The following is a 19,362-nucleotide window of genomic DNA, read 5'->3' on the forward strand; positions in this document are numbered from 1 at the left end:
ACCTAGGCTAGTCAAAAGAAGTCAAAAGCAGAAAGAAAAACAAAGCTTAGTATACGATTCAAAATAACATCAAGAAGTACTCAACTTTTGCCTCAAAAGGGAAAAAATAAAAAAAAACAATGAGGCACATCTCGTGGAGACCAACAAGCCTTAAGCCTCGGAGGGTGCGACGTAAGGCCACGCACCATCTCCAATGCATAAATCCATCTTCCCTTTTACCCCAGTCAAATTTCAACCGCGTCTAGTCGTTTAAAAATGCATTGTGGTTCGGAATGACTCATCCTAACTCCGCAGTTTCTACTCAAGGCTAACTAGCCAGCCTGCGAGAAATTATCCAAATATTACGCGAAAAGGGAAAGCCAAAGATTAAGAAGTATTTAAAACAGAGCGTCTCAAAAATGAAAATAATTTAATTTAGCAAAAAAAAGAACAAAAAAGGACATTTATGTGGTAATTAGGGCCAAGGCCCCAAACTGAGGGGATTTGCACCCTTAAAATATTCTTCAGTTGCAATAATATATTTAGATCAAGCCTGCAATATTGTTGCTAAAGAGGTGATAGATCCCTTTTCTATTGCAGAAATATTTCCGCATTCGCTTGAACCCTGAAGTTTTCCCTTGAGAATATGTTGCGCACCTTTCAGTTATGGATTTAAAGAAATGTGGTAAGAGGAAATTCAGCCAATACTAGTTTCTCACAGTATGTATATTTTCAATCACAGTTTTAACTAAAATATATATTTTATTGTCTCATTATTTTGTCAATTTAAAGCGATTTATTTTTTAGGGCTTAGGGCTCTGATATCAATATTATACAGGTAGGAAAGTGTATTATCAACTATGAAATCGTTCAGGCAAGAATTGTCCACGTAGATGTTGAGAGATTCTTAGTAAATATTAAATAAAAAGAACAAGTTTGTTCAGCTGAAAGAAAGGAGCGACATTAAAACTTAAAAGGAACAGAAATCATTACGTATATGAGGGGGTTCACCCCCTAGTCAATACCTCGCTCTTTATGCTATTAAATAAAAAAACAAGTTTTTTAACCTGAAAGTAAGGAGCGACAATAAAACTTAAAACTAACAGAAATTAGCCCGTAGATGAACGGGGCTGTCCCCTCTTCAACGCCTCGCTCTTTAAGCTAAATTTTTTTATTTTTTTCAAAAATAAATTTGTGAGACGGAGTAAAACTTTAGCCTAAAGAGCGACGCGTTGAGGAGGGGACAGCCCCGTTCATATACGGAATAATTTATGTTCGTTTTAAGTTTTAATGTCGCTCCTTACTTTCAGTTTAAAAAACTTGTTTGTTTTATTTAATTTTTGAACGTTTTCGAATAAATGCAGGTTTTGATCTTGGCTCACCGTACATGAATAATTAAAACAACATTTTCATATTAATTTACTTTTATTTAGTTAAATGGCTTTCTCGAAACTTGTTTAATTATATTTACGAACGTTTTTATTAGTAATAAATATACGTAACTTACGAGTTAACTTACGTAACGAACTTCTATATTCACATATTTTTAATTTGTTTATTAGGGGGTTCGCCCCCTAGTCAATACCTTGCTCTTTAAGTGAAAGTTCGAATTTTGTTCCAATTCTTTAAAACTGACCGCTTAGTCACAAAGGTCGTTAATTAGAATAAATAGCTCTTATGAAAGTACTGAAAAATCTTTGGCTTAAAGAGCGAGGTATTGACTACGGGGTGAACCCAATCATGTATGTAATATTTTCTGTTCGTTTGAAGTTTCGATGTTGCTGCTATTGAAGTTGAAATAGTTGTTTTCTTATATTAAATTTCTGATCTTGCTTTAAATAATGCTGGGAAGTCCGGCGTCCCTTTCATAGAAATGTCCCTTCCCCCATTAAAACTTCATGTAAATAGCCTCCCACATAACCCCCGAACCACCCCCCCCCCCCCTCCCAGGAAAAATCTCCCCTGAAAACGTCTGTATACTTCCAAATAACCAATACTATATTTTAACATTGGGTAAAGTTCATAACTTTCAGACCTCCCCCCGGGAATTTCGGGGATTAAGTCATCCTAAAAGACATACTTATTATATTTTCGAACATGCTGAACAAAATGGCTATCTCAAAATTTTTATCAGGTGACTGGGGAAAAAATTAGCGTGGGAGGGGGCCTGGCTGCCCTCCATTTTTTTGGTCACATTAAAAGGGCACTAGAACTTTCAATTTCCATTCCACTAAGCCCTACCATGATATTCTAGGACAACTGGTTCAATACGATCACCCCTGGGGAAAAAAAAAAAACAAACAAACAAATAAACACGCACCCGTGATCTTTCTTCTGGCAAAAAATGCAAAATTCCACATTTTTGTAGATGGGAGCTTGAAACCTCTACAGTAGGGTTCTCTGATACGCTGAATATGATGGTGTGATTTTCATTAAGGTTCTATAACTTTTAGGGGGTATTTCTTCCTTTTTTCAAAAATCAGCCAAATTTTCTCAGGCGTCTAACTTTTGATGGGTAGAATTAAACTTGATCAAACTTATATATTTGAAATAAGCATTAAAATCTGATTCTTTTAATGTATCTATTTGTATCAAAATACTGTTTTCTAGAGTTTCGGTTACCATTGAGCCGGGTCGCTCCTTACTTACAGTTCGTTACCACGAACTGTTTGAAAGTTCGAATTTTGTTCGAATCACAAACCCCTGAATCAGAACGGCCGTTTAATTAGAATAGATAGCTCTTTTGAAAGTACGAAAAAAACTTTAGGGTAAAAAGCGAGGTATTGACCGGGGGGGGGCGAACCCCCTCATATACGTAATAATTTCTTGTCGTTTTAATTTTTAATGTTGCTCCTTGCTTTCAGTTGAAAAAACTTTTTTTTATTTAATTTATGATCGTTTTAAATAATGCTGGGAAATCCGGTGCCCCATGATAGAGATGTTCCTTCCCACAAGAAAACATCCTCCATGGAAAGATCCTCTCACCTAACTCCCTCCTCTGACCCTCCCCCTCCACCAGAAAAATCTCACCAGAAAACGTCTATATACTTCCCAATAACCAATGCTATATGTAAAAAATGGCCAAGGTTCACATCTTGCAGCCCTTCCCTCAGGAACTGTGGGGGATTAAGTCATCCTCACAGACATATTTATCAGATTGTCGACTATACTGAACAATATGGCTATCTCAAAATTTTAGTCGGGTGACTTCGGGAAAAAATGAGTTTGGGAAGGGGTCAAGTTGCCCTCCAATTTTTTTGGTATCTTAAAAAGGACACTAGAGCTTTTAACATCCGTTTCGAGTGAGCCCTATCACGATATTCTAGGACTTCTGGATCGATACGATCACCTCTGGGGAAAAAAACAACAAAAAAACAAACTAACAAATAAACCCGCACCCGTGATCTTTCCTTTGGCAAAAAATACAAAATTCCACATTTTTGCAGATAGGAGCTTGAAACATCTACAGTAGGGTTTTCTGTTAAGCTGAATCTGATGGTTTGATTTTCAATAAGATTCTATTTCTCTTCGAGGGTGTTTCTCCCTTTTTTGAAACCAAGGCCAATTTTTTCAGGCTCGTAACTTTTGATGGGTAAGAATAAACTAAATAAAAACTTATATATTCGAAATCAGCATAAAAATCCTATTTTGATGTATCTGCTGGTATCAAAATTCCGTGTTTTAGAGTTTTGGGTACTATTGAGCCGGGTCACTCCTTACTTACAGTTCGTTACCGCGACCTGTTTGATAGCCATTAACTTATAATTTATTGGATTATAATTTACGTTGAAGTTCAAATAAAAGACAATTCATTCTTACTCTACGGATCATCATCATAGGCAGTGCAGTCGCACTGCCTAAGTAAAGAACGAAGTTGGCAAAATGTATTATTATTTTTTTGTTTTCTTCTTTTTCCATACAAGGGCACTTCGTATCGAAGGAGTTGTCCTAGAAACTTCGAAAAGGGTTCATTCGATTGGAAATTGGAGTGGTTTGTGCCCTTTTTAATAGTCTAAAAGTGATTGGAAGGCAGCTAAGACCCCTTCCACACCCACTATATCCCCAAACACATTTAATCAAAATTTTGAGATAGCCATTTTGTTCAGCGTAGTTGATTTCCAGATAGAAAATATGTTTTTGAGAAGGTTTTCTCCCCCACAACCCTCAGAGAAAGGGTTTAAAGGTATGCCCTGGGGGCATATATGAACGATGTTGGCACAATGTATTATTTATTATTATTTTTTCTTTAGACTATGGCACTTCGTATCGAAGGAGTTGTCGTAGAAACTTCGAAAAGGGCTCAATCAATTGGACATTGGAGTGGCTTGTGGCCTTTTTAAGAGTCGACAGTGATTGGAAGGCAACTAACACCCCTTCCACGCCCAACATTTCCCAAAACACATCCAATAAAAATTTGAGCTGGCCATTTTGTTCAGCGTAGTTGATTTCCAGATAGAAAGTGTGTTTTTGAGGAAGTCACTCCCCCACAACCATCAGGGTAATGGTTTTAAGTTATGCCCTGGGGTCATACAAGAACGATGTTGACATAATGTATTATTTATTATTTTTTTTCCTTTGGACCAGGACACTTGATATCGAAGAAGTTGGCGAAGAAACTTTGAAAAGGGCTCATTGAATTGGAAATTGGAGTTGCTTGTGCCCTTTTTAATAGTCGAAAGTGATTGGACGGCAGCTAACACCCCTTCCACGCCCAAAATTTCCCAAAACACTTCCAATTAAAATTTTGAGATAGCCATTTTGTTCAGCGTAGTTGATTTCCAAATAGTAATTAGGTTTTTGAGGAGGACAGTCCCCACAGTCCTCAGGGAAAGGGCTGTAAGTTATGCCCTGGGGGCATATGAGGTTTTTATAGAAAGCATTGTCCTAGAAACTTCAAAAGAGGCTCATTCGATTGGTAATTCAAAGGGCTAGTGCCCTTTTTAATGGTCGAAAGTGATTGGAGGGCAAATAACCCCCGTCTCACGTCCACCTTTTCCCAAACACATCCAATCAAAATTTTTAGATGACCATTTTGTTCAGCGTAGTTGATCTCCAGATAGAAGATATGCCCTGGGGTCATACAAGAACGATGTTGGCACAATGTATTATTAATTTTTTTTTTCCTTTAGACCAGGGCACTTCGTATCGAAGAAGTTGTCGAAGAAACTTTGAAAAGGGCTCATTCAATTGAAAATTGGAGTGGTTTGGGCCCTTGTTAATGTGATTGGAAAGTGATTGGAAAGTGATTGTCGAAAGGCGAAGTCGAAAGTGATTGGAAGGCAGCTAATACCCCTTCCACGCCCACAATTTCCCAAAAAACATCCAATTAAGATTTTGAGATAGCCATTTTGTTCAACGTAGTTGATTTCCAAATAGCAATTATGTTTTTGAGGAGGACAATCCCCCACAGCCCTCAGGGCAAGGGTTGTAAGTAATGCCCTGGGGGCATATAGTTTTTTTTATAGAAAGCATTGTCCTAGAAACTTCAAAAGAGGGTCATTCGATTGGTAATTCAAAGGGCTAGTGCTCTTTTTAATAGTCGAAAGTGATTGGAGGGCAACTAACCCCCGTTTCACGCCCACCTTTTCCCCGTCTCACGCCCAAAATTTTAAGATACCCATTTTGTTCAACGTAGTTGAAAGTTCTGGAAATCATACCTTTGAGTAGGACACTCCCCCCACAGTCTTCAGGGCAAGGGTTAAAAGTTATGCCATAGGGGCATATAAGTTTTTATTGAAATCTTTGTCGTAGAAACTTGAAAAGGACTTATTCGATTGAAAATTCAAAGGTCTAGTGCCCATTTTAATAGTCGAAAGTGATTTGAGGGCAACTAACCCCCCTCTCACCCCCACCATTTACCCCAACATATCCAATCAAAATTTTGAGATAGCCATTTTGTTCCACGCAGTTTAAAGTTTAGGAAATTATACCTTCGATTAGAACACTCCCCCACAGTCAAATGGGACGATGTTGGCACAATGTATTATTTTTTTTTCATACCAGGGCACTTCCTATCGAAGGGGTTGTCGTAGAAACTTCCAAAAGGGCTCATTTGATTGGAAACTGGAGTGACTTGTGCCCTTTTAAATAGTCGAAAGTCATGAGAAGGCAACTAACACCCCTTCCACGCCGACCATTTCACCAAACACATCCAATCAAAATTTTGAGATAGCCATTTTGTTCAGCGTAGTTGATTTCCAGATACAAAATATGTTTTGGAATAGGACACTCCCCCACAACCCTCAGGGCAAGGGTTTTAAGTTATGCCCTAGGGGCACATAAGAACGATGTTGGCACAATGTGCGTATTATTTTTTTCCCTTTAGATCAGGGCAATTCGTATTGGAAATTTTTTGTTTTTTTAAATTTTGAGACAGCCATTTTGTTCAGCGTAGTTGATTTCCTGATAGAAATTATGTTTTTGAGGAGGACACTCTCCCACAGCCCTCAGGGCAAGGGTTGTAAGTTATGCCCTGGGGCATATAAGGTTTTCATGGAAAGCGTTGTCGTAGAAACATCAAAAAGGCTCATTCGATTGTTAATTCAAAGGGCTAGTGCCCTTCTTATTAGTCGAAAGTGATTGGAGGGCAACTAACACCCTTCTTACACCCACCTTTTCCCCAAACACATCCAATCAAAATTTTAAGATAACTATTTTGTTCAACGTAGTTGAAAGTTTTCGAAATTCGGTCTTTGAGGATGACAACCCACCCCCCCCCCAAAGCCCCCCCCCCCCCCCGCCCTCACAGCCCTCAGGGCAAGGGTTGTAAGTTTTGCCTTGGGGGCATATAAGGTTTTAATAGAGCGTGTTGTCGTAGAAACTGCAAAAAGGGCTCATTCGATTGGAAATTGAAATGGCTAGTGCCCTTTTTAATAGTCGAAAGTGATTGAAAGCAACTAACACCCCTTCACCACCCACCATTTCGCCAAATACATCCAATCAAAATTTTGAGATAGACATTTTGGTCCATATAGTTTAAAGTTCTGAAAATTATACCTTTGAGCAGGCCACTCCCCCCAAAGTCTTCAGGGCAAGGGTTATAAGTTATGCCCTAGGGGCATATAAGATTTTTATTGAAATCTTTGTCGTAGAAACTTGAAAAAGAGATGATTAGATTGTAAATTCAAAGGGCTAGTGCCCTTTTAATAGTCGAAAGTGATTTGAAGCCAACTAACCACCCTCTCAAGTCCACCTTTTTCCCAAACACATACATAGATAATTTTGGAGACCACACTGCCTTTCCATGACAATAAAATAAAAGTTCAAAATAGGGATAAAATCCTTTTTAATAGACAGTGTATAATAAATTTCACAAAAAATAGCAGATATTTCGGTCACATATACAGTGACCGTCATCAGTAGTAAAACTGTTTAGTTTTACTACTGATGACGGTCACTGTATATGTGACCGAAATATCTGGTATTTTTGTGAAATTTATTATACACTGTCTATTAAAAAGGATTTTATCCCTATTTTGAACTTTTATTTAAACACATACAGTCAAAATTTTTAGATAGCCATTTATTCAACGTAGTTGAAAGTTTTTGAAATTAGGCCTTTAAGGGTGACAGCCCCTCCCCCCCCCCCCACAGCCCTTATGGCAAGGGTTGTAAGTTTTGCCCTGGCGCATATAAGGTTTTTATAGAAAACAATGTTGTAGTAACTTCAAAAAGGGCTCATTCAATTGGAAATTGAAAGGGCTAGTGCCCTTTTTAATAGTCAAAAGAGATTGAAGGGCAACTAACCCCCCTCTCACGCCTACCATTTTTTCAAGCACATCCAATCATAATTTTGAGATATCCATTTTTTCAACGTAGTCGAAAGTACTGGAAATTAGGTCTTTTAGAATGATAACCCCCTCAGAGCCCTCAGTGCAAGGGTGGTAAGTTCTGCCCTCTGGGCATATAAGGTTTCTATAGAAAGTTGTTGTAGAAATATCAAAAAGGGCTCATTTGACTGGAAATTGAAATTGCCCTTTTTAATTGTCGAAAGTGAGTGGAGAGTAATTAACTCCCCTCTTACGCCCACCATTTCCCCAAAAACATTCAATCAAAGTTTAGAGGTAGCCATTACGTTCAACGTAGTTGAAAGTTTTGGAATTTATGTATTTAAGGATGACAAACCGCCCAGAGCCCTCAGGGCAAAGGCTGTAAGTTGTGCTCTGGGGGCATTTAAGGTTTTCTTATAGATAGAGTTATCGTAGAAATTTGAAAAGGGGCTCATTCAATTGGAAATTGAGAGGGCTATTGCCCTTTTTAATATACGAAAGTTATTGGAGGGTAACTAACCCCCCTCTGACACCCCCCATTTCCCCAAAGATGTCCAATCAAAATTTTTAGATAGCTATTTTGTTCAGCGTAGTAGAAAGTTCTGGAAATTAGGCCTTTGAGGATGATAGCCCCCCCCCCCCTCCAGCCCTCAACGCAAGGGTTGTAAGTTCTGCCCTGGGAGCATACAAGGTTTTTATATAAAGTATTATCGTAGAAACTTCAAAAGGACTCATTTGATTGGAAATTGAAAGGGCTAGTGCCTTTTTAATAGTTGAACGTGATTGGAGAGTGACTAACGCCCTTGTCACGCCCACCATTTCCCGAAACACATGCAATCAAAGTTTTGACATAGCCATTTTGTTTAACGTAATTGAAAGTTCTGGAAATTAGGTCTTAGAGGACGACAACCAAACAAACAGCCGTTACTGTAAGGGATGTAATATATGCCCTAAGAGCATTTAAGGTGTTTATAAAAAGCGTTGTCGTAGAAAGTGTAACATAAGTTGCACTTTACTGAAAAAAATACAAATGAATGTGCATTGTCAGTTTAATTTATATATATATATATATATATATATATATATATATATATATATATATATATATATATATATATATATATATATATATATATATATATATATATATATATATATATATATATATATATATATATATATATATATATATATATATATATATATATATGTATATATATATATATATATATATATATATATATATATTTATATATATATATATATATATATATATATATATATATATATATATATATATATATATATATATATATATATATATATATATACTGATATGAAAATGTTAATATTATTTGTTTTATTAAAGTTATAAAAGTAAAAACATTTATTTTTTTTCAGCAAAGTGCAAATTATGTTCTGGCCTCGGGAAGCCATAGTGGTTTTGAGCCCAACTTATGTTAATTTCTTCTCTTTTTTAGTTTGACTCTGTTATTTATTGTAATTTCTGTTCGTTTTGGGTTTCATTTATTTATCGATGCTGATTTGTAGTAGTTTCACGCTTGGTAGATTATTTTATTTTATTTTTGCTCATTTGTTTGTTTAATGGAATTCTAGAATGAGCCTTTTCTATAGATATCCTTGTATAAAATTAAATAAAAAAAACAAGTTTTTTTAACTGAAAGTAAGGAACGACGTTAAAACTTAAAACGAACAGAAATTATTCCTTATATGAAAGGGGCTGTCCCCTCCTCAACGTCTCGCTCTTTACGATAAAATACGTAACTTACGAATTAACTTACGTAACGAACTTTTATATTCATAGATTTTTAATAGGTATATTAGGGGGCTGGCCCCCTAGTCAATACCTTGCTCTTTAAGCTGAAGTTCAAATTTTGTTCCAATTCTTTAAAAATGACCGCTTAATCACAAAGGCCGTTAGTTAGAATAAATAGCTCTTATGAAAGTACTAAAAAATATTTGGCCTAAAGAGCACGGTATTGACTAGGGGGTGAACCCAATCATATACGTAATATTTTTTGTTCGTTTTAAGTTTAGATGTTGCTCCTTACTTTCAGTTGAAAAACTTGCTTTTTTTTTAATTTAATTTCTTATCTTTTTCTTTAATAATGCTGGGAAATCCGGTCTCTGTGTGTGTCGTTTCTGTGTGTTTGTCCTCTCTGTGTGTGAGTCATCTCTTTGTTTCTGTCGTCTCTGTGTGACATTGCTTCATAGCAATGTCCCTTCCCCCATGAAAACTTCCTTCATGGAAAGATCCCCCCATATAGTCCCCCACCCCCACCCCCCACCTACCAGCAAAATCCCCCCTGAAAGCGTCTGTATACTTCCCAATAACCAGTACTATATTTTAACATTGGGTAAAGTTCATAAATTTAAGCCTCCCCCCGGGGACTTCGGGGGATTAACTCATCCTAAAAGACATAGCTATCATATTTTCGACCATGCTGAACAAAATGGCTATCTCAAAATTTTGAGCAGATCACTTTGGGAAAAAAATGAGCGCGGGAGGGGGCCTAGTTACCCTCCATTTTTTTAGTCACTTAAAAAGGGCACAAGAACTTTTAATTTTCGTTCCAATGAGTCCTCCCACGTTATTCTAGGATTATTGGGTCAATACGAACACCCCTGGGGAAAAAAACAACAAAAAAACAAATAAACACGCAGCCGTGATCTTTCTTCTGGCAAAAAATGCAAAATTCCACATTTTTGTAGATAGGTGCTTGAAACCTCTACAGTACGGTTCTCTGATATGCCGAATATGATGGTGTAAATTTGCATAAGGTTCTATGATTTTTAGGGTGTCTTTTTCCCTTTTTTCTAAAATCAGCCAAATTTTCTCAGGCGCTTAACTTTATTATAGGTAAATCTAAACTTGATGAAACTTCTATATTTGAAATCAGCATTAAAATCTGATTCTTTTGATGCATCTATTGATTTCAAACTTCCGTTTTTTAGAGTTTCGGTTACCATTGAGCCGGGTCGCTCCTTACTTACAGAATGAACTGTTTGAAAAGTAAGCTTTTTTCAGAACAAGTAGGTATACTAATCACACCATTATTGTAAAAAGTAGACACAAGAAGGCTGGTGCTTCTTCTCCTGCACCCCTCCCCCCAAGTCCTCTCTTTAATAGCTACGTTCGATTAACCCGAAGAGTGGAAGACATAAAACAGGGACCAAGTTCTGCTTTTCGATGCAACTTATTATGATCCTTAAATTTCTTTGGTCAGCAATTGAGTAAAAGCTTTTTTCTGTTAGAACAGTTAGTATGATTGATCACTAAAACAAATTCAGTTATGATAGTTAAAAGGGCGACATAAGCCACTTTGGTCGAAAATGATTTGGGTATGTTTTGTGGGTAAACTCAGCACGAGGAATCGATTTGTTCAGTCAGAATTGGCCTATCTCATACAATAATGAAGATAGAAAAGAGATATACGCCAGTTTTTGACATGGATCCTAGGGCTAAAAAGGAGACACGTGCAGAGCACATATCTCGTTTTTGAACCTGTTCTTTTGGACTTTGACATTTGGCATGTGTCTCCTTTTTTGCTTAAGAATCAACCGAATTCCAGCATGATTATCATATTTTGTAGTAAAGAAGAAACAGTTGTTGTGGTGTGATTGAGAGTACAATGCATTCCAGAATATCTGTCCCACATAATACTGACGATGTAGAAACAAAGAAAAATATGTCCCTAGATGTAAGTGAACTTGAGTTTTTGCAAGATGGAGACATGATTGATTCGGACATGGTTCAGATCTTGTTTTGTGACAAAATCATTAGACACCATACTCAAACAATGGAAAAAACATAAAAATAGACGTATTGGAAATTGTGTGTAGTAACGGCACTGCACCATTCAAAGATCAAACCACCACAAAATTAGAAGCCAAATGGTTTGCTACCTGTGCCTGCAAAAATAAGAAATCTAACGGCTTATTCAGACACCGACGATGCTTCTATTACTGTTTCAGATGAGTTTTTAGCAGTTAAAGAACGTTCAAGTGAGAGTAGCTGAAGTTAGAAACAATGCGACAGAAAAGCAAGACAATAAAAAAAGAACAAAACAAGCACAACAGAAAAACACCTATAGTCAATAATCAGGGAAAATTCAGATGAGCTGGAAGGCCCTAGTAAGGAGATAGAAAAGGAATCTATAACAGATCCCATGTTCAGAAGTACAAAAGAGAAGGGAAGCAAGAAGAAAAGTAAGTATATACAAAGCCAAATTGAAGGATGCTTTTATAGATAGGGAATGCACGTTTAACTGCAAAAGGAAATGTTTAGTGTTATATATGGAAATGCAGAAAGAGATACACAGCGAATAGCGGGCTCTGGACTGCGAGGAATGCCTAACCTACACAAAAGCACTGATATAGTCAGTAAATATTTTCAGGAGAAGGGGGAAATTGGATGATCGTCTACCTCCCAAGAAAAAGATTATTTATAGTTGGTTCTTACCTCTGAAGTCTTGTGATGATGGCATTACACAACCATTACCTGTAAGGGTCTGCTGAAACACATTTATCTGGACACAGGGATTTTCCAGTACAGAGCAGATTGAGAGAATCCGCTGGAAGATTGTCAAGGAGTCTGTGACTTTTCCGGTTAAGGAGAGACATGGTAGACAAAGCACCGGCAAAGAGACAGTAAATAAAGACCTTTTAGAGATGCGTATTGAGTCCTCAGACGATTCCAGCTACATTATCGTCAACAAAATCAGTCCAGATGTGAGAAATTTACCAAGAGAGCTCAATGTTCAGTTCATGCTAAATGCTTTAAAGAAAGAATATCCAAATGAAAAACGTTCTCGTACTTTTTATGCCGCTGTGATGCAGCGCATGAATATATCTTTGAAAAATGCCAAGTCAAAGATTAATAGCTGCAAATTTTACGACACCATGAAAAAATCAGATAAAAATGAGCATCTAAATGATTCAGACAAGGATGTAATGGACAATCATAAGCAAATGGCGCGAAAAGCGTGAAAGTAGCTAGTAAAAGACGCGTACAACCTATCATTTTGTAGGCTACAGTTAATACTATCAAGTTGCTCTGACGCTCAGCCAAGAACCTGTTAAGACGTGAAAAAGCTCAGCTGAATTTGGCTTCAGATTGTTGGTTCTAGTAGTTTGTTGGCAAATAAACATTCACGAGAACAGGCTGTGTCTACAGGCAAACTCCACAGCCATAATAAACTCACAGGGATTAAGTAACTACCCATTCAGATAACTACTTACTGGTAATGACAGCGAGCCCTCTGCTTGGAAGACCCGCTGCCGAGGAACTCGTGGCAGGATGAAACAAGTAGGTCTTATTTGGTACTCGAGGAAAAATATTTACATTTTCACTTATAAGCACTGCAATTTAGCCGAGTTGTGCCCTTATGTGTTACGAAAATGTATCGATAAACTTGTCGCCATTATTTACTTGCTTTGACGATCGTTTTTAGTGCAGAACAACGAAGGCTAAATGCAGGGCGATCTCTACCGCACTTGGCACATTTCACAAAATTGGCAGAACATGGGCTAGTCTTCGACGTTTCGTGGTTTCCAGCACAGATAGCAAATTTTGGTTCGGTTTCGGTAGAGTCCTTTGCAATAAGTTCAAGCGACTGACATTTATAGTAACATTTTGGTTCAGATTGCAATTGTTGGATTCTGATGGATATGTATCCCATTTTTAGGCTGTTTTCACGGTAGTATCGATGGAACCCTTATCTTTGAACCTGATTTTGACACAGAGGGGGTTCCCAAGCCGTTTCACTTCCTCAACAGAGGGGCATGCGAGCTCCACTTGAACTTCCTTGGAGATGTTCTTTGCGACTTTCGTATGGTGATTCTTTAAGTACTGTAATTTAAGAAAATTGAAATTTTTTTGGAATGGCGCTTCTTAGGAAAATTGAAAAGAGTATTTAATTACCAAATGTTAGCAACAATTGTTTTTTAAATCGAGAAAGTACCATTGCTAGTAAAATTGTTGATGACATCATTTTCTTAGGGCTCGGGACACATGCCATGAATTAAAATTGACTTACCCAGAACATTAAGGATCTGATATAATCCAATAATAGATGCTCCAGCAAAAAAACGGAGGACAAAGAACATTTCAGGGTTAACTGAGAAAGCGGCAGCTGTTTGCGCTGTTGAGGCGATTGCAACTACAATTATAAGGGTTTTAAGTCTGCCAATCCTAAAAAAAGAGAAAAAAAAAGATTAAAAAGAGGTAAAAACAAAGGTTAAAATGTACATGGTGATAAATTAAAAAGGTAATTATTCTCGATAGTTACGGAACCCATTAGAGAACAGATATTTCCTTATAAACGGTATGTACCTTTTTAAAATGATTTTTAAGCTGATTCTAAAAATCTAAAATACATTGGGTCTAAGCTTACCCGTCAGTGGCAAAACTGATGCAAATAAAAATTGTACATTAAAACTCATCATTTCGACAGCCTTTTTAATGAGGGCTAGTGTCATTAGAAGATGTAACAATCTGGCTTTCCCTTTGTAAGGAGCCATGTTCCTTCAACGTATTGTTTTTTCCCTTGTCAATTTTGATGCAAAAAAATGGTTGGAAATACTTGGAAGGGGGTCAATTTGATCGAAATCGAATTTAATGACCTTTTTAAGGACCAAATATGACTACATTGTGTCTAAGCTTACCCATCAGGGGCAAAACTGATGCTAATAAAAATTGAAATTGAAAACTCATCATTTCAACAGCCTTTTTATTGAGGGCTCATGTCATTAGAAGAAGGTAAACTGATGCTAAATTGAACATTAAAACTCATCATTTTTACAGCCTTTTTATTGAGGGCTCATGTCATTAGAAGAGGTAACAATCTGGCTTTGCCTTTGTAAAGAGCCGTGTTCCTTCAACGCGTTGTTTTTCCCTTGCCAATTTCTATGCAAAAGGTGGTTGGGAAAACTTGGAAGGTGGTCAATTTGATCGAAATTGAATTTAATGACCTTTTTAAGGACCAAATATGATTACATTGTTTCTAAGCTTACCCGTCAGGGGCAAAACTGATGCTAATAAAAATTGAACTTGAAAACTTGTTATTTCTACAGCCTTTTTATTGAGGGCTCATGTCATTAGAAGAGGTAACAATCTAGTTTTGCCTTTGTAAGGATCCATGTTCCTTCAATACCGATGGCTCATGTCATTAGAAGAGGTAACAATCTGGTTTTGCCTTTGTAAGGAGCCATGTTCCTTTAATGCATTGTTTTTCCCTTGCCAATTTCTATGCAAAAGTGGTTGGGAAAACTTGGAAGGTTGTCAATTTGATCGAAATTGAATTTAATGACCTTTTTAAGGACCAAATTTGATTACATTGATTCTAAGCTTACCCGTCAGGGAAAAAATTGATGCTAATAAAAATTGAACTTGAAAACTCATCATTTCTACAGCCTTTTCATTGAGGGCTCATGTCATTAGAAGAGGTAACAATCTGGCTTTGCCTTTGTAAGGAGCCATGTTCCTTCAATGTATTGTTTTTCCCTTGCCAATTTCTATGCAAAAGGTGGTTGGAAAATCTTGGAAGGAGGTCAATTCGATCGAAATTGAATTTAATGACCTTTTAAAGACCCAATATGATTATATTGTGTCTAAGCTTACCCGTCAGGGGCAAAACTGATACTAATAAAAATTGAACACTCATCATTCCTACAGCCTTTTTATTGAGGGCTCATGTCATTAGAAGAGGTAACAATCTAGCTTTGCCTTTGTAAGGAGCCATGTTCCTTCAATGTATTGTTTTTCCCTTGCCAATTTCAATGGAAAAGATGGTTGGAAAAACTTTGAAGGAGGTCAATTTGATCGAAATTGAATTTAATAACCTTTTTAAAGACCAAATGTGATTAAGGGTAAACAGCCCCGTCTAGTTCCATTTTATTCCACCCTCTTCCCCTAAACCCTTAAACCTTCGAAAAAGATTTTAAGATAGCCATTTCTCTCAGAATAATAGAGCGGTTCAACAAATGTGCCACCGGGGATGACATGGTCCCCACAACCCTTGGGGAAAGGGAGGTAAATCACACAAACTGTCAGGTTTTTAGAAAGCGGAAATGGTGGGTATGTCCGATCTTGTATGACTGTTTCTTTCTGGTATAAGAGGACCATGACTTTTATTGGGGGAAAAGAAAAGTCATTAGTGGGCCTGGAAAACAGGACACATTTTTCCTACTATAAGTTATAAAAATATTTTGTAAATCGTCTTGCCAAGAAGAGCCTAAACTTAAACCTAAACCCGAAAACTGAGTCTGAGAAAAGCCAAAAAAATCTTCCTCAACAGTTAGATATATGAAATCACAAGTCCCGTGGCGAAGGAGTACCTAATATATGAAAAATTACTTTGTGGGCATGTGGCTCCCCAAAATGGGACATTAGAAGGGTCTTTTCGTTGTGCAAGCCCTGGAGACTCCAACTCATACAAAACAGAAAATATTGACTTCTCTGAAAAATAGGTCCTTGATAGGCCAATACTCCCTTTTTAGAACAAATTCAAAAAGCTACAAGTCCCAGGTCTAAATAGACCCTAATATGAACAAAATATAATATTTTGGAGGCAAGGTTCATCCCCTTAAAAATTGATACACGCAAAGGGCCATTTTTTGGAAGGGCTTGCAACTTTAAACAATCGTTACTGGGTCAAGGGGCCTGATATTTGGAATGGAAAGGGAGAGTTGTTAAGGAGGCCAGACATGGGCCTTTAAAATTTTCACCTTGATATCTATGAAGCTCACGGTCGTAAGGCCTTGGGCCAAGTGAAGCCTGACAGAGCCAAAGTAGCCTCCACTGAGATAAGATTAAGAAAACTGATCTGGTTGTATGTATTTGTGACGTCTGAACTTTATTTTTTGCGAGGTCACACCAAAAACTTTTCTTATAAATGGCCTTGTCTTGTATTTATTCAAACAAACAAAAATATACAACAAAATAGAATATGAGCAAAATGAACAAAAATAGATAAAGCACCATTTTTCAAATGAAAGTAAAGAGCGATGATAAAACTTAAAACTTAATAATTGTCCAATATGTAAAGAGGACTACCCCAATTAGCCCTCACACTCAACACTAAAATTTGATTTCTTGTTCCAGTGTATTAAGAATGATTGCTCTGATGCAAGAGCGATGTGATTAAAACATTATCTTTTTAAACTGTCCATGGCAATGAACAGCCAGCAAAAACAATTTTGCTTGGAGTAAAAACAGAATTTTGAAAACGGCTTAATTATAAAAAAATATATATAGTTAATCAAAATATTTACTTAAAGTTGGATTGAAATTAAAAAAATTCAAAACTATTAAGTTGTAAATTACTTGTGAAAATTTATCGTCACAAGGAAAGTCACATAGTTATAGAAAAGGAGGTGGAGAAACCATAAAAATGGGGACGATCTTGATGAAGATGACGCTATCAAATTCAGCAGACCTGAGAACCCAAGAGTTGATATTTAATCTCTGTCTACGAAAAAATGGAATTTTGTATTTTCTTGAGACAGTCAAGGATCTGAGGGTCTTTTTCTTATTGATACCAGTTATTAAGGGGGAGCTAGTGAATATTTTCTGGGCCTCAAACTGGTGGCTCAAAAGGCAAATTTTTTATTGGAATTTTCAAATGCATATTAATTCCCTCAAATCAACATGAAGAGGAGGAGGCAATTTAAACCAAAACATATTCATTTGAAAAAATGTTTGGATAATGCGTTCAAATCAATATAGGAGTGGCGGCTTCCCTTTCTGTCGTAAGATTTAAGTTTAAGATGAAAAACTTGCTTTTTGCCTCACTATTGTTACTTCTATACTCACTAAAACCCAATATAAGGCCTATATAAACAAAAACAGTAAGATGCACTCAATGAACTTTCATGTATTCGAAAAGCATTTTGATAAAGGGAACAGGTTTGAAAATATGTACTCTTTTCTTGAAGGTGCAAGTTAAAGTTTAGCGCAAGGAGCGGAGGTCTTAGAGAGTCGTAGTTTCCCTTATATTTAGTATAATTTCTTAATTTTCATCAAAGTATAACCACCTACGGAACAAGTACTGACAAAACTCTCCAAAAGTGACCCCGCGTACCTCAGCACCTCTAGACGCAAAGTGCTGTACTACGTAATCGCTCCGAGCCAAAATACTTTGCTCCGAGCCAATAAATTATGTTAGAGCGTGATTCAGGCGACGAGTGACCGGGATGAATTGTGTAACTACAGTTTTTAGTTGCCAGGTTCGCATAGGTATGGAATTGTCTCCGGAGACGCGGACAAAGGGTCACTTTTTTGTGTGGAGAGGATAGGTTTTGTCAGTACTTGTTCCGTAGGTGATTATACTTTGATTTTCATTGTTGTATTATTGCAATGCTTCGCTTGTTTATTTATTATAACGCCATGAGCATAAAAGGGCTTTAACCTACAGATATTTCAGTTCATGTGTTTTTAACAGTAATTGGCAAATGAAGCACTGAAAAATACAAAGTGAGTATATTCATTGAAGTCTTAAATGCTTTCAGGACAACCCAGCTTGAACGTTAGCGTAAAGAGGCGAATTGAAGGAGTTGGTTCATCACACATTGGGTAAATGCAGTCTATTTTAAGGTATAAAATAACTTTTTGCGTTCGTTTGAAGTACACTTTTTTTTAACATGTGGTTTGAAGGAAAAGACCCAAATTCGTCTAAATAAACTTACTTGTCTGCAATTGCTCCAAATGAAATCGATCCAAAAACCATACCGATCATGTATGCAGATGCTAAAACAGGCTCAATCCAGGCGTTATCACAGACAAGGTTAAACTAAAAAAAAAATGAACTAATAAAGTTAGAGAATTGTTCAATAATACTACTATAATTACTAGTATCTGGTCTTAACACCAAACCACCTGAGGCCAACAAAGCTGCTCACGTTCCTCCTCCCCATTCTGGCCTGTACTTCACTTCTTACTCCTTTTGATTATTAAATTAAAAAAAAACAAGTTTTTTAAACTGAAAGTAAGGAGCGACATTAAAACTTAAAACGAACAGAATTTTCCTCCTCCCCATTCTGGCCAATAATTCACTTCTTACTCCTTTTGATTAAGTCTCGCTTTCCTCTTAATCATTTCTTTTGGCCTTTTATGCATCAAATAAAAACGCATCTGTGATTATTTGGGGATGACCTACTTTTTTTTTGGCTCCAGATGGATGACAAAAAAGTCCAATTTATGCGACCTATCATTCTTTATCCATAGAAACTGCGACCAATCCGTCATAAATTTTCTATTAATACCGCGACAAGGTACTGTCGTACCCAAAAAGGAATTTTTCGGGGGGGGGAGGGGTACAAAAACTAAAACGCGTATCAAAAATTTCTTTATGTTCATTTTTGTTACGTTTTTACGAGTCGGACCAACATTTGGGGGGATCCCCCCTGGATACGACTTTGCCCTATGACTTGGGATTAAACCGTATTTTTCGTTCAGCTTAGTGTTTTATCTACGGTCAGTCAAACTAGTTTCTAAAACAATCGAGGGAGGGCCAATTCGAACGGAAATCAAAAGTTTTAGTGCTTGTTTGAGTGATCAAAAATATTGGAAGGCAATTACTCCCCTCCCACGCCC

At 36.9% G+C, this 19,362-nt stretch overlaps 1 protein-coding gene across 1 annotated transcript in view; it reads right to left on the reverse strand.

Moving 5' to 3' along the window:
* LOC148955688 (organic cation transporter protein-like) overlaps window positions 1-19,362 on the reverse strand; it is an 89,052-nt gene that overhangs the window by 61,180 nt on the left and 8,510 nt on the right. Inside the window, exons 3-4 of the mRNA XM_089107883.1 lie at window positions 18,456-18,559; window positions 13,808-13,962 (exon numbers count right to left, since the gene is read on the reverse strand). Coding sequence (XP_088964009.1) covers window positions 13,808-13,962; window positions 18,456-18,559 — 259 coding nt within the window. The remainder of the gene's footprint in view (window positions 1-13,807; window positions 13,963-18,455; window positions 18,560-19,362) is intronic.

The sequence above is a fragment of the Artemia sp. Qi Xiang Cuo genome, chromosome 2 (assembly GCF_049724085.1).
Source record: "Artemia sp. Qi Xiang Cuo chromosome 2, ASM4972408v1, whole genome shotgun sequence".
NCBI classification, from domain to species: Eukaryota; Metazoa; Arthropoda; class Branchiopoda; order Anostraca; family Artemiidae; genus Artemia; species Artemia sp. Qi Xiang Cuo.